Source organism: Phoxinus phoxinus (genome assembly GCF_949152265.1).
Source record: "Phoxinus phoxinus genome assembly, chromosome: 1".
NCBI classification, from domain to species: Eukaryota; Metazoa; Chordata; class Actinopteri; order Cypriniformes; family Leuciscidae; genus Phoxinus; species Phoxinus phoxinus.
Window position 1 is genome coordinate 4,149,562 of NC_136876.1, and position 13,148 is coordinate 4,162,709.

Consider the following 13,148-nt stretch of genomic DNA (forward strand, 5'->3'; position numbering starts at 1 on the left):
GATGACGTCACCGCTCGCTCACGCCGACTCTTCAGCGTCGAGACTTCTGAGGCGAGGAGAGCAGTTCACGGTATTTCTCATATTTACACACCCATCAAACACACTTTATACAGTTTGTTTAAGCGACAGGCTCATTTCTGTGTTGTTTTCATCGATCACAGCGATACTTGAGCGTCTTTTCTGGCGTCTTCCTTCTGAAATAAACATGTAGTGCAGCAGCAGCGAGCATGAGGAGAACATGTTGAGTTCATTCAGACCTGAGCGAGTGTGTGTTCGTGTGTGTGATTGTCTCGATGTTTGGACTGAAAACTGTTCCTGAATGTCAAGTCAAGAGGTAAAGTTTGAGATCTGTGAGGGAAATTGATGGAAAACGATCTCAAGTGTTATACTAAACGCGTTTACAAGACCAAATATTCGGGTTAGTAAAGGGGTACCCCAGGTATAATATCCCGGTTTTTAAAAATCGGGTTATGAGCATATCCGGGTTTTTGCCGGTGTTTACATGGCCGTGAACGACCGGGTTATTGCTAATATCCCGGTTTTGAACGGGTTATTGGCTGCATGTAAACGTAGTCATTGATATAAGTTACTTTACATTGATTGAGCCAACGTGAGACATTTAAATCAACTCTTAAATGTTAATAAATGAATAGCGTTTTACTCTTGGAACAATATTGCTTTGTGATGCTATTCATTTTTAAACGTTTTATGATCGTTATCAGTTTCAGCGCCCATAAAATGTAATATTTTAATGATTTAGGCTAAGTACTTCGTGATTGTCATAAAATCTAACTATATTTAAATTCAAATGTACATATTATGCTGCTGTGATTATTTATCTGTAGTGGTTTATGAAGATAAATATCATATTAGTGATTGATGTTTTATCAATGTCATATTTTTTCTTTCAGTAGAGCAGTTTTACAGGCTTTTATCATGTATCCTGACTCAAATAATGTGTTTCTAACAGCAAACACTCAGAATAAAGTGAGATGATCTGCTGATGATCCTGAATGGCTTGTTGAATGAGTGTTGATAGTCTGAGGCTCATCAATATTAACAGATCTGCTGAAAACACTCTTTATTTCATGACAATAGTTCCTGTTTTCACCTCATTTATTATGCTGATGTCTTCAGATCTCCTGTAAATTGTCACTTAAAGCTCATTTCATTGGTGTCAGCAGACTGAGGGGATTTGTTGGCTACTATATACGTTTATTTCTGTGTGTTTTCTTACTAATACTGAGTGTTGGCTACTATGTACGTTTATGTTTTTAACTGTTTTTCTTACCATTATTTATATTTGGAAGAATTTAAATTATTTATTATTTTCTATATTTCTAGACACCTGTATTTTAATGAAGAAGCAGAATAAAGTTAGGATTAGCAATAAAAATAATGAATTAATTGGCATCACTGTGTACGATGAATAGATAGACAGAGATAAATGCTTAGAAGTGTAATTTATTATAAAAACAAACTTTATATTTTTGATTTTGGCAGATCAGCTCCTCCCACTGGAATTCATCATCAGTGAAGCTCCTCCCACACTGGAATTCATCATCAGTGAAGCTCCTCCCACACTGGAATTCATCATCAGTGAAGCTCTTCCCACAGTAATTCGTCATCAGTGAAGCTCCTCCCACTGCAATTCTCCAATAAATGCTGTAAATTCCTATCAGCTACAAGTGGAGACGAGCATGAAAGCATCAGGAAGAGCTGAAATCTGCAGAGACTGAGTTTATTAAAGAGGACAGTGAGAACACGAGTGATCCAGAACCCTGCAGAATGAAACACACTGAAGATCCTGAAGAACAAAGAGGTTGGTGTTTATTCTTCATTCATTCATGATGCTGGAGAACATTCATGTTAGAAACATTCAAGCACTTCATCACATTTAGATAAACAGTTCAACTAATGGTACAGAATGTTCTGAGTTTTTCTTCAACAAATGGTCAGTAAAGGGAGATTTGAGACATTTTTATATTGATTGTTAACATCAGATCAAACTAAATACTATTTTACAGTTATTTTATATCTGGTTTCCAATTTGCAACAGCATTACCAGAATTTTAGTCATTTTCAACATAATTTTTATTTTTTTTAGGAACAATCAGTAAACACCAAGTTACTGATAAAGTTGTATTTGTCAAATATCATACAAGTTATTCATAGTTATAGAGATTCTTCTTACAGTAACTTTGGTAACAGGGTCGATGCATGTAGTCAATGCTACATGTAACCCGCAGCTACCCGTTTTATGGCGTAATAACTTGGGTACATGTGATCTATTTGTGTCTCGGACCAGATTACAGAAGGTAGGTTCGACTCACTGGAGTATAGGAAATTTATAACAGAAACTAAAGAAAGAAAGCAACTCAGACTCGAATGTAAATGTTAATTACTAAGAAATTAAATATATTGTTATTACGGAAAAAAATGAATTGAATCTTTTGACAAATAAAATGATATAAATAAACAAATAAACAGCAATAATAAACAGTAGTTCAGTTCACAATTGACACCTCAGTTCAATTTGGACATTTAGATTTCAAAAATCAAGATTTAAAACCAGATTTCACAATTCAAAAAACAGTGTCCAGATTAACAAAAGAAAAACAACTTCGGGAATCAGATTCAATGTTCAGCTGTCACTGAATATTTTTAGTTCAGTTCCGGTTCAATAGGAAAAATCCAACGATTGATCCAGGGAAAATCCAGAAGAGCAAAAAAAAAAAAACAATATAGCACAGTTCAGGGTGAGTATATTTTGTAGGGGTGGCTCTATACCACTTTTTCATGTCCGATACCGATACCACACACTTGAGTATCTGTCGATACCGATCTATACCGATACAATACCATATATTCCACACAGCTGACATGATAACTTAATAATTAAGTCCCTCCAGAAAAATGCTGAGTTTTTTTGTGATTGTTGCGGGTAAAAATCCTTGATTATGCGGCACGTTTTCTTGAAAAAAATGTGATGGAATATGCGGGATATTTATGCAATTTTATGCGATGAAATTGCGGGAACTTGCAAAAATTGCGGTTTGATGAAAAAGAGAGAAAATTTTTTTCCCCCAACACCCTATTCACTAGGCTACTACTTTAATGTAAAGAGTAATTTCTTATTACATCCTATGATAAGCAAGCATACTACCTCACATAAAGTGCTGGGAATATTTCAGTTCTCATCTTGTTTTATTTCAGACCTTAATAAACACATGGCTCAAACTTACAAAACATTGATGAGTCGAACAAGTTCTGTAGCTTTACAAAATGAATATGCTACAACTTCTATAAAAATGACAAAGTGGTTGTCCAGCGTCGACGTCCGCCTGTAGTCCGACACACAGTTGCACGGAGTGCAAAATTATTTGCCCCCACTGTCATGTAACACACTGGGAAACTGCTTTGCGCGGTCTTTTGCGCTTATGTTTGTTGGCAAATGAGAATGATTTGCGAGCTTCATCATGGTTTCATCAGCATTACGGGGTTTGCAGCTTTTCAATGATGTCGCGCAATTACATCACTTCATAACGTTCCCATGGCAACAGGGCAAATGACTGCGCTTGTGTGAAGTCAGGGCCAGATTAACACTTTGTTGTACCCTGGGCAACAATATTCAAGGGCCCCATCATCACGACCCCAGGATCACCATAATATGGTCATATACATAATATATTACTGTAATACACAGTAAATATACTCAATACTTCAAATTCTAACTGTCATCAGGTGTATTTTGATTTACAAATATTTAAATGCTCATAGAACTACAAATGCACTAGCTACCAGGGGCGGCGCTAGGGGTGGGCTAAGGGGGCTTAAGCCCCGAATGTTTTGTCAAAAGCCCCGAATCTTTTAGTAAAAAAAAAAAAAAAAAATTTAACTTTGTTTCATTTCCTCTCAGTCTTTCTGACTGGAGCGGCAAAAAATGAAACAAAAGCTATATTACCGTGCGTGGTGGCGGACGGTAATGCATCGCGCATCACTCAGCTTGTTTGACAACTGCCAATTAAACTAACGAAGAATATAAATCTTCTTCTTCGTCGTTGTCATCAGTGGCTGGCGGGGTATTGTATGTTACACCGGCGTCGTAGCAAGCTTACTGGCTAACCGGCTGAAGTAAATATGGACAAAGTTTTTTATAGCCTATGGAACACTAACAGTAAACCTCACTGGCCGGAGAGAGATTCAGAAGCAGCGTCAGACAAACCGCGGACAAGTGTATGCTGCGTTCACACCAAACGCGAATAGAGCGTCTGGCGTGAGTGATTTCAATGTGAAGACGCGTTTACGCGCGTCTTGAGGTCCTGCGGGGTGAATGAGGCGTTTACTAGCGCGGCGCGGTGAATTCACCTCTTTCGCGCGTCCAGTTTTTTTATTTTTTATTGAGTAGGCCTAACTATCATAATTTTCCCAGATAGTGTATAGATTTTTAGCCATTCTATTATCTCAAACAGCCTGAAAAATAGTGCATTTAGCTGACGTAAATGGGAAAAAAATCTGTTGACATCGACTGGCTCCGCCCCTGCTAGCTACTATGTCCCCTATCAAAGACATTCACTCACATATGATGCTATGAAAACAAAACACATCAGCATCTGTATAATCTGGTAAAATTGACCCACTACATTGAGAGGGAGGGAAATATCCTCCATTTTCAAAAAAAAAAAAAAGCTACCACTTTCAAACCATCGTTTATTTAACAACATTTATTCCCATTAGAAATGTATTGAATTGATAGAGCTATAACAGAAGACCACAGACAACAACAATTTACAGCATTTTAATAATAAAGCTGGCACCTCAAGGAAAAAATAAATAAATAAAATGCAGTATCACTATTATCTGCTCATAAACATTTTTATCCTAATCTCATTTTAACTTGTTTTAAAATAGAACGACAACATATCACAGCAAAATTAACCAGTTAAACATTTTAGTGCTACATAAACATTTAGAAATCTGTCCATTTCTCTGAAGAAGACAAGACAGAAATAAATGCTATATAATCTAGCAAAACACAAATTTTAGTCCTAAATAATGAGGAATGCATGAGGAAGGCTTTTTTCTGGACTTTGACTGTGCAAACTGTTGTAGCCTATAACATCTTCAAAATCAAGGCCACTAACAAGTTCATGTCCAATAGCTAAAATAGAAAGTGCAGAGCCGTGTCTGTGACACAATTTCTCTCTAGAAGACAAGATAAAAATAAATACTACAAAACCTGGCGAGAAAGTGCATGTTTGCTTTAATACATCTTATACTGGCTTTTTTCTGGACTTTGACTGTGCAAACTGATGTATAATATCTTCAAAATCAAGGCCACATACAAGTTCATGTTAACCCTAATATGGTCTTAGTTTCCTGTTTACACTCAGTGCACTTGGGGTCTATATGACCCCAAAATTTAATGAGTGATTGTAAAAAAAATGTACATTTTTAATAACACATATAATATATTATTTTTTTTGTTTACTTCTTATCTATACAGTAATGCTGTGTTTTTGGATATTTAAAGTACTTTTGTACCTATTTACCACACAATTCCTCAACTATACCATTAGCTTGCATGTAAAATATTACATTTTTATGAAAAAAATACTTAAATGATGATCTAAATTAAATATAAGTTGTTTCTGGATATTGATCTAGGTGTTAGCTGTATAATTCTGCCATCTGCTGGTCAAAGAAAATCCTGAAGGAAATACAATTTAAGAAAGAAATGGCTTTGTCCATAGATACCCAGCAGAGGGCAATAGAGATCCATTCATTTTACTGGATGTGGCCAACTGCTCATATCATATTTTTGTGATACATTTTGTGAATTTATATATATATAAACATTATACAAGACATTAAAAATAAATATTCTTTCAAATAGTAGAATTTTGGTAGTTTTTGATGTGTTTTGAAATGTCTGTTTTTACAAAATACCACATAAATTGCCACATAAGAAACACCTAAATTTAAGGACAAGACTTAGAATCAGATTGTAGTTGCATATTATTTATTTTAATGAACCAAATGTGAAAAAAATAATTAACTTTAGAATTTAGAAGAATTTAATTTAATAATATATATATATATATAAAAAAAACAGCAGCAATATGCAGAAATGAACAGGAGTGAACACTGAATAAGAAAACAATTATTTGATAATCACATTCTGAACACTGAACATAAAAGCAATAACAAGCTACAAAAAAAAATGATTACATAATACACATGGTAAAAAAGCACAGTCAGAATGTTGTGAATGAACAAGTATCATGAACAAAAATCAGTCCACGCACATCTGGCACAAGTACACGGTGTGAGCAGCACAAATGGCTCTTTCGCAGTTTGCGCACCGCTTATCCGTTTTTGTATCCTTGGCCCGTGGACAAACCTGACATCTTTTTCTTTTGGATGATGGAGTTTCAGTGGAGGGGCCTGGAGCGTTGGAAGAATCTTGTTTTCTCTTCAGTATTGCTGCAGAGACTGGTTCATGAGGCAGGCTTTTTCGTCGCTCCATGTGAGGGGACACCAGAGCTTTCCCCAGCTCTTCTAGAAAGAGCCTCCTCTTGAAATTCTTCCCTCTCTCCCATGATGGATTTACTTCCCTCCAAACCACAAATGCATTTATGGCAGATACATCCAGGATGGTAGAGAAGACAACTAGAGGTCGACCGATTCATCGGTTTTGCCGATTAATCGGCACCGATTGTTGACTGGTGGAACTATCGTTATCGGCAAAAATATATACCGATAGTTTTTCCTGGTTGCGGCCATTGCTGGAGCAGCTGAGAAGCGCGCGCTGTCATTCATTACACATGTAAGAGCTGAGAAGGCTCTTCTGGCATGATGCAGTACAAGAGCGGCCTCTAGAGGTGTAATAAACTATCGCTCGTGTTGTTTATTTCGACACGTGATTCTGTGTGCTGCACTGAGAGCACATGCTGCGGGAGAGCGCTGACATCAGACGCGCGTTTAAAGCACCGACAGCTAAAAGGTATATATACAGTAGCCTACATTTTGTCATATCATTATAAAGTGATTAATTTGTTGACTAAATGCTGCATTAGTAGAGAAAGAACAGCACAACAGTAGGCTATGTTTGTTTGCCTTCGAGGCTGAGAGGACGCTAACATTAGTAGTACCTCAAGCGGTTAAAACACTGACAAACATAAACGTAAGTCCGACCCGAATGTTTAATGTCACAATTGTTACCTCTATTTGCATTAGTTCATATCCAGCTGGTCACTTTTGTGCATTAAATATGCAGAGAAGTTGCATATTTAAAGCTAGAGACGTAAGCAAAATGATATGTTCATACAGCCGACAGAAACATAAACGAATCAGAAAAGCATATTCGATTTCGGTTTTTTTTTTTTCATCTTGACTTTAATACATATTTTGTTATTTTGATTAGATAATCATCAAGTGTTTATAAAATAGAAGCAAAAGTGTGAGACTGACTATACATGTAATATGTAATTTCAATGCTCTGGCATTGTAGATATTTAAATTTGGCCATCTTTAAGTATGACTGTTTGGCTTGAAAAGAACAGTTAAATAGTTACATTTCGAATGTAACTGGTTTTATTTGTTATTTAGAGTATTACTTTTAGTTTCAGTTTGAATGAATGTCTTTTATTGACTTAAATATTTATTCACATTTATATATTTATTTCATTTAGCATGTTTTCATGGTTCAATACAGTTTTTTTATTTTTATAATAAAGTTCAGCACTGTTTTACTTGGAGTGTTATGTTTGTTTTTATCCAGTATCAATTTTAAAAACTATCGGTTCATTAATCGGTTATCGGCAAGTATGGCCCAACCTAGCTATCGTTATCGGTAAAATCCACTATCGGTCGACCTCTAAAGACAACCATTGGCCAACGATTTGTTTTACGTTTGCAACTGTAGCTTGCAACCATCTGCAATATTGCAAACACACACACACACAAATTAGTATATCTGCTGGCAAAATAAATGCCACTCTAACACAAACTTTGAATAAAAATGAGTAAAATAAAATACAATTTGTAAATACCTTGTCAAGGTTGTCAACTCCACCTTTGCAGTGATTGTAATCTAAGATGACATCAGGCTTCTTGTCCTCCCTGTCACTCACTTTGGCATCTTTGTGGCATGTGCTCATCAGCAGCACATTTTTACCCTTTTTGGGGCAGTATGACACAAGACTGTGTGTCTCAGTAAAGGCAAAGATCGAGGAAAAACAAACTCGGTCTCTCGTTGTCAGAAGGGCAGGTGGGAGTTCAGGCTTGTTTTTCCTAACTGTGCCAACCATTGTCAACTTTCTTCTCAGGAGCTCCTGGCCAAGAGCATATGATGTGAAGAAATTATCACATGTTACTGTGTGTCCCTGGAGACCAGTGGTCAAATCAAGGACCACACGCATGCCCTGATTTCTTTCTGGCTGCCCATCTTGTGGCTTGCCGGTGTAAACTTGCATGTTCCATGCATAGCTTGTCCTGGCGTCACATGCTGCCCAGATTTTTATTCCATACTTCGCAGGCTTGCTGGGCATGTACTGCTTGAAGGAGCAGCGACCTCTGAATGGCACCAGGCACTCATCCACTGTAATGTCCAGGCCAGGGTTGCACATTAGTGGGAGACGTTCAACCCATAAATTCCACACATCACGAATGGGTGCCAGCTTGTCACTTTCGCGCCGAGCAGGTCTTGTGGCCCTGTCATCGAATCGAATGACTTTAGACAATCTCCTAAATCTTCTAAGCGACATGACAGCCCGAAAAATTGCCCGCCCAGTTTCAGCTTCCCACAAACTGGACAGGGCCTCATTGTTGGAGCGATAAACTCCTGCTAGGAGGAGTAGACCAATATATGCTTCCATGTCGGTCCAGTCCACATCCCTCCAGTCATCACCAAACACACGATTTCCTTCCAGATTTGTCATTTCCACCAAGATATTTTGAATTGTTGATGGAAAAAATAACAAAAAAGATGATTTTATGTCCTCTACACGAGAAATTGCAAACCTTGTTGGTCCAGGTGTCAGCTTTATCACTCGTGCAGCTGAAGCTCTCCCTGGTCCCTGTGGAGGTGGAGAAGCAGTCCAGGTTATGTTTCCATTTTTAGATACAAAGGTTTGGTCTGCATCTGCCTCCTCACAGTCCTCCTCCGATTCCTGGCACTCCTCTTCCAACCCTGTGTTTTCTTCAGGAGGAATGCAGTCCTCTGGCTCAGAGTCATCTGCTTCAGTGTCTTCCGGGCATGATTCAGTTTCACTTGAATCAAGCAGGTAATCCAGGGTCTCCAGGAGAGTGTAACTCTTTGCCATACTGCCACAGAACTGTGTGCAGGACACCAAATACCCTCTTTTATACCTTTAGTGTGGGAATAATTTCTTTGTTTTCAAAACAAAGTTGCAGCTCTTAGATCTGAGAGTAAACTTTCTCAAAGTTGAACAGGTCAGTTGTCTTTCATCTCTCCCTTGCTCTCTCTGCATGTGTGTGTGTGAGTGCATGCATTAGGTCTCACTGATTAGCTCACACGTGCTCTGCATTTGTGGCTGATTTTATTTGACAAATTCCATACAGATGCTCTCTGTGACAGTCAGTGTGTGTGTGTGTGTGTGTGTGTGTGTGTGTGTGTGTGTGTGTGTGTGTGTGTGTGTGTGTGTTCGGTCTCACCCCTTTTATCTTTATTCTGCATTTGTGGCTGATTTTATTTGGCTGTGGCAGTCATACCTGTTTGTGTGTGTGTGTGTGTGTGCGTGTGTGTGTGTTTGAGTGAGCATGTCTTTTCTACATTGCATTTTTGCACTAGTACCAGGCCTTCATTTCTGTGTGGAAATTTCCAGATTTATGCTGGAATTATTTATTTTATTTGTCAATTTCTAAAAAAAATGCTTTCAATTGGAGTCACACCTGTGTGTGTGTTTGTGTGTGCGAGCATGTGTGTGTTCAAGTGATCATGTTCGTTCCACATTGCATTTGTGCTCTAGTACCATGACTTCATTGTGGTATGAAAATTTTCAGATTTATTCTGGATTTAGAGTTTTTTTTTTACAAATGAAAAATAAAAAACTATTTTTTTTCGATTTTCCCATTCATTTCAATGTGGGGTCATATTGACCCCAAAGGTCATGAGTGTTACTTTTTTTTTTTACACACCTTTAGAACAACCGAATCAATCCCAGTTTTTTTGTGCATGTATGGATAGATCATTTAGAAAAAGTCACAAGATTTTATTCCACTGAGATAAAGGGAACCATTATTTTTAATGAAAGAAAAGTCGATTGGGGTCATATAGACCCCAAAGCACAAATGAGGGTTAAATGGCTAAGAGAGAAAGTGCAGAGAGCCGTGTCTGTGACATTGTGGTCCTCAGCTCATTTTTAACCCGTTTCAAAACAGAAAATGACCTCTCGCCCTCACAGTTAGACACAGGTAAGGTTAAAAACAGTCTTAGGCTATGTTCACACTTAGCGTCTTTTTTGACAAAAAAAGTTAACAACGGCGTTTTTTTAGCAAAAAAAAAAAAACCGCTGCGCGTTCGGTTACAAATAGCAGCCGAGCGCGTCTTTTGTTGCTATAACAACAGCTGCAACAGTAGCTAGTGCTGTGTGATGCAAAACAGCCTCTTTGTGATGTATGTTATGATAGAGTTGTGTACTCATATCAAACAGCTCCTTGTGCTCCTAAACAAGGACGATTAGTTTTTCTACCGGCACCGTGTCCATTTTTCTTGTTGTTATGGAAACGACAGGTCTCGCTACTCGCTTGTCATTGGTCAGCTGTCAAAAAGGCGCTTGACGTAGGGCGTTCTTTTCAGAAAATTTAAACTTTTTTCAACTTAAAAAGACGCTCTGAGCTGCAGAAAAAGACGCCGGCGGTGGCGTTTAAAAAAGCGCTCAGAACTTTTTTGAAAAAACGGTTTACTCCATAGGGTTCTAATGTAGAACAGACGCTGGCAGTTTGAAAAAAGACGCTAAGTGTGAACATAGCCTTAGTGCAACATAAACATTCGGAAATGTTGTCTTAAGTCCATGTCTGTCAAGAGCTTGCAGCAGCTGTACAGGTGAAGTCTCATTCTGCACAAAGTGCTTGAACTGAATAAGTTCATCTGACAAGGAACTATCCAGATCTGTTGGATAAGTGGAGCTCAGCTTAGCAGCTCTTACACGCACATCACAATCATCACAGTCCCTCTCAAATAAAACTCCAAAGAGGTCACACACATGTGTGTAGGCTTCTATGCGCTTGGATAGGCATGAACAAAGTCTGTCAATGATGACATATGTTTCAACTTTAAATTTCTGACTGCTGTCATTAAAATCTACTTTGCTGTCATCAGCAGACTCATCTGCAAATCTCTTTTTTTTTTCTCACACGTTTAGTGTCAAAGTGGTAGTTTTGTGTCACACTGACCGCGCGTGCTGATTCTTCGAGCTCTGAAAACTGTTCTCGTAGAGTGCCATCATATGAAAGCAGTGAGCGCAAAAGGCCAAGAGCAGTAGCTAAATCCATATCACTTTTTTGGAGTTGGTCACTTGTTGCCTTAAATCTATGCAGTACCCGGTCCCACAGCATAGTCATTATTACCATCTCCAGTTTATCAAGTTTTGCGACCAATGCAGCAGCTTCGAGTTTAGTTTGTGTTTTCTCATCACAGTCTAAAGATATTTTGGCTAATATATCTCTAATTGCCCCGTAATTTTCTTTGAGAGCTTTTGTGGAGTCTGCTCTGCAATTCCATCGGGTGGTGCTGAGGGATTTAAAAGTGTATTTAATGTTATGTTCGCTGTTATTGAAAACTGTATTCCAGCGATGTGTTGATGCACTACAAAATCTATACAGAGACTGCAGCAGTTCAAAAAAAGAGTTAACCTCCTCACAGCAATTTTCAACGCAGTTAACACCTACGAGGTTCAGAGAATGGGCAGCACACGGTGTATAATGAATTAGCGGGTTTTGTTTTTTCAAGTGCGTCTGGAGCCCGTTGTATTTGCCAGCCATGTTGCTAGCATTATCGTAACTTTGGCCACGACAGTTTGACAATTCTAACCCCAAGCGACGCACCATTTCAATCACAGATTCAGCTAGGCTGACACCTGTGTGGCTGTGGATGGGCTCAAACCCGAGGAATCTTTCCACTACTCTGCCATCTGCACTGACAAAACGAAAAACAAATGTGAGCTGATCTACATGTGCTAAATCTGGTGTTGAATCAATTATTACAGAGAAATATTTTGCATGTTTGATTTCCTCTGCAATCACTTGCTTAGTTTTTTCACCCATTAATGAAATAAATTCTTCGCACACAGTTGATGACATGTAAGATGGCTTACCTCTACCCTTATTGCCATGTTTCTCAAGATGCTCCTTTAAAAAGGGGTCAAACTCCGCTATCAATTCAAGCAGTCCCAAATAGTTCCCATTGTGCGCTGAGCCCAGCAGTTCATGGTCACCTCGAAATGGCAGTCCTCTCGCTCCCAAAAATGTAATCACAGCCACCACACGTCTGAGGACTTCTTTCCAGTACTGCTGTTCTGACTTACACTGTCGTGCAAGAGAAGCGTCCACTTTGCATGCATATTTAGATCTGTGCAATAAAGACAGCATGTTTTGTCTATGTTCTGCACTCTTTTCGTGATCACTAACCCTCTCTGGATGTTTCCAATCACATAATCCGGTGATAAATGCATGCTTTTGGGATGACATAATTTTGCAGGCATAACAATAAACTGATCCAGTTGATGGCGAGTAAAGAAGCCATTCCCTTGGCACAATTTGATTGTTTGGGAGCCGGCAGTGAAGCAAATCATTGGTGAGGGAGCGTGTCCAACTTCCAAGTCCGGACTCCCTTACCGATGCAGGATACTTGACGGCCCGGTTCTGGAAAGCTGCAGGCCCTCGGTAAATCGCTTCTTCCCGGAGCCGCTCCGTAACGGCCCCCCACAGTGCAGGATCCCCAGGGAGTAGAGGTGTTGAGATGCAGGGGCTGCTCCCAGACTCGACAAGCGGCTCAGGTGGCGCTGGCGGTGACACTGGAGACCCGCCATCACCGCTTCCCTCTACGATCAGACTCGCTGCCTGTGGGTTGTTGCTTGAAGTTGCTGCTGGCTCTTCGCTCTCCGGGCTGTAAACTGGCGGTGTAG

The 13,148-nt window shown here is 39.0% G+C and overlaps 2 protein-coding genes across 4 annotated transcripts in view; one reads left to right on the forward strand and one right to left on the reverse strand.

Moving 5' to 3' along the window:
* The window catches only part of LOC306996823 (uncharacterized protein), a 54,191-nt gene continuing 41,043 nt past the window's right edge, over positions 1-13,148 (forward strand). For 2 of the 3 annotated variants that reach the window (XM_079609725.1, XM_079609726.1), the window contains exons 1-2: positions 1-70; positions 1,504-1,822. In XM_079609725.1, the coding sequence (XP_079465851.1) occupies positions 1,789-1,822 (34 nt within the window). In that variant the 5' untranslated portion in view covers positions 1-70; positions 1,504-1,788. Of the gene's footprint in view, positions 335-1,503; positions 1,823-13,148 lie in introns of all 3 variants that reach the window. The other variant, XM_079609727.1, reaches the window with a different exon arrangement.
* Positions 7,840-9,326, reverse strand: LOC307002743 (piggyBac transposable element-derived protein 4-like; the record flags this gene model as incomplete). Its single annotated transcript, XM_079620654.1, has 2 exons — positions 7,840-7,938; positions 8,055-9,326. The coding sequence occupies 2 exons, from the start codon at positions 9,324-9,326 to the stop codon at positions 7,840-7,842; spliced, it is 1,371 nt and encodes a 456-aa protein (XP_079476780.1).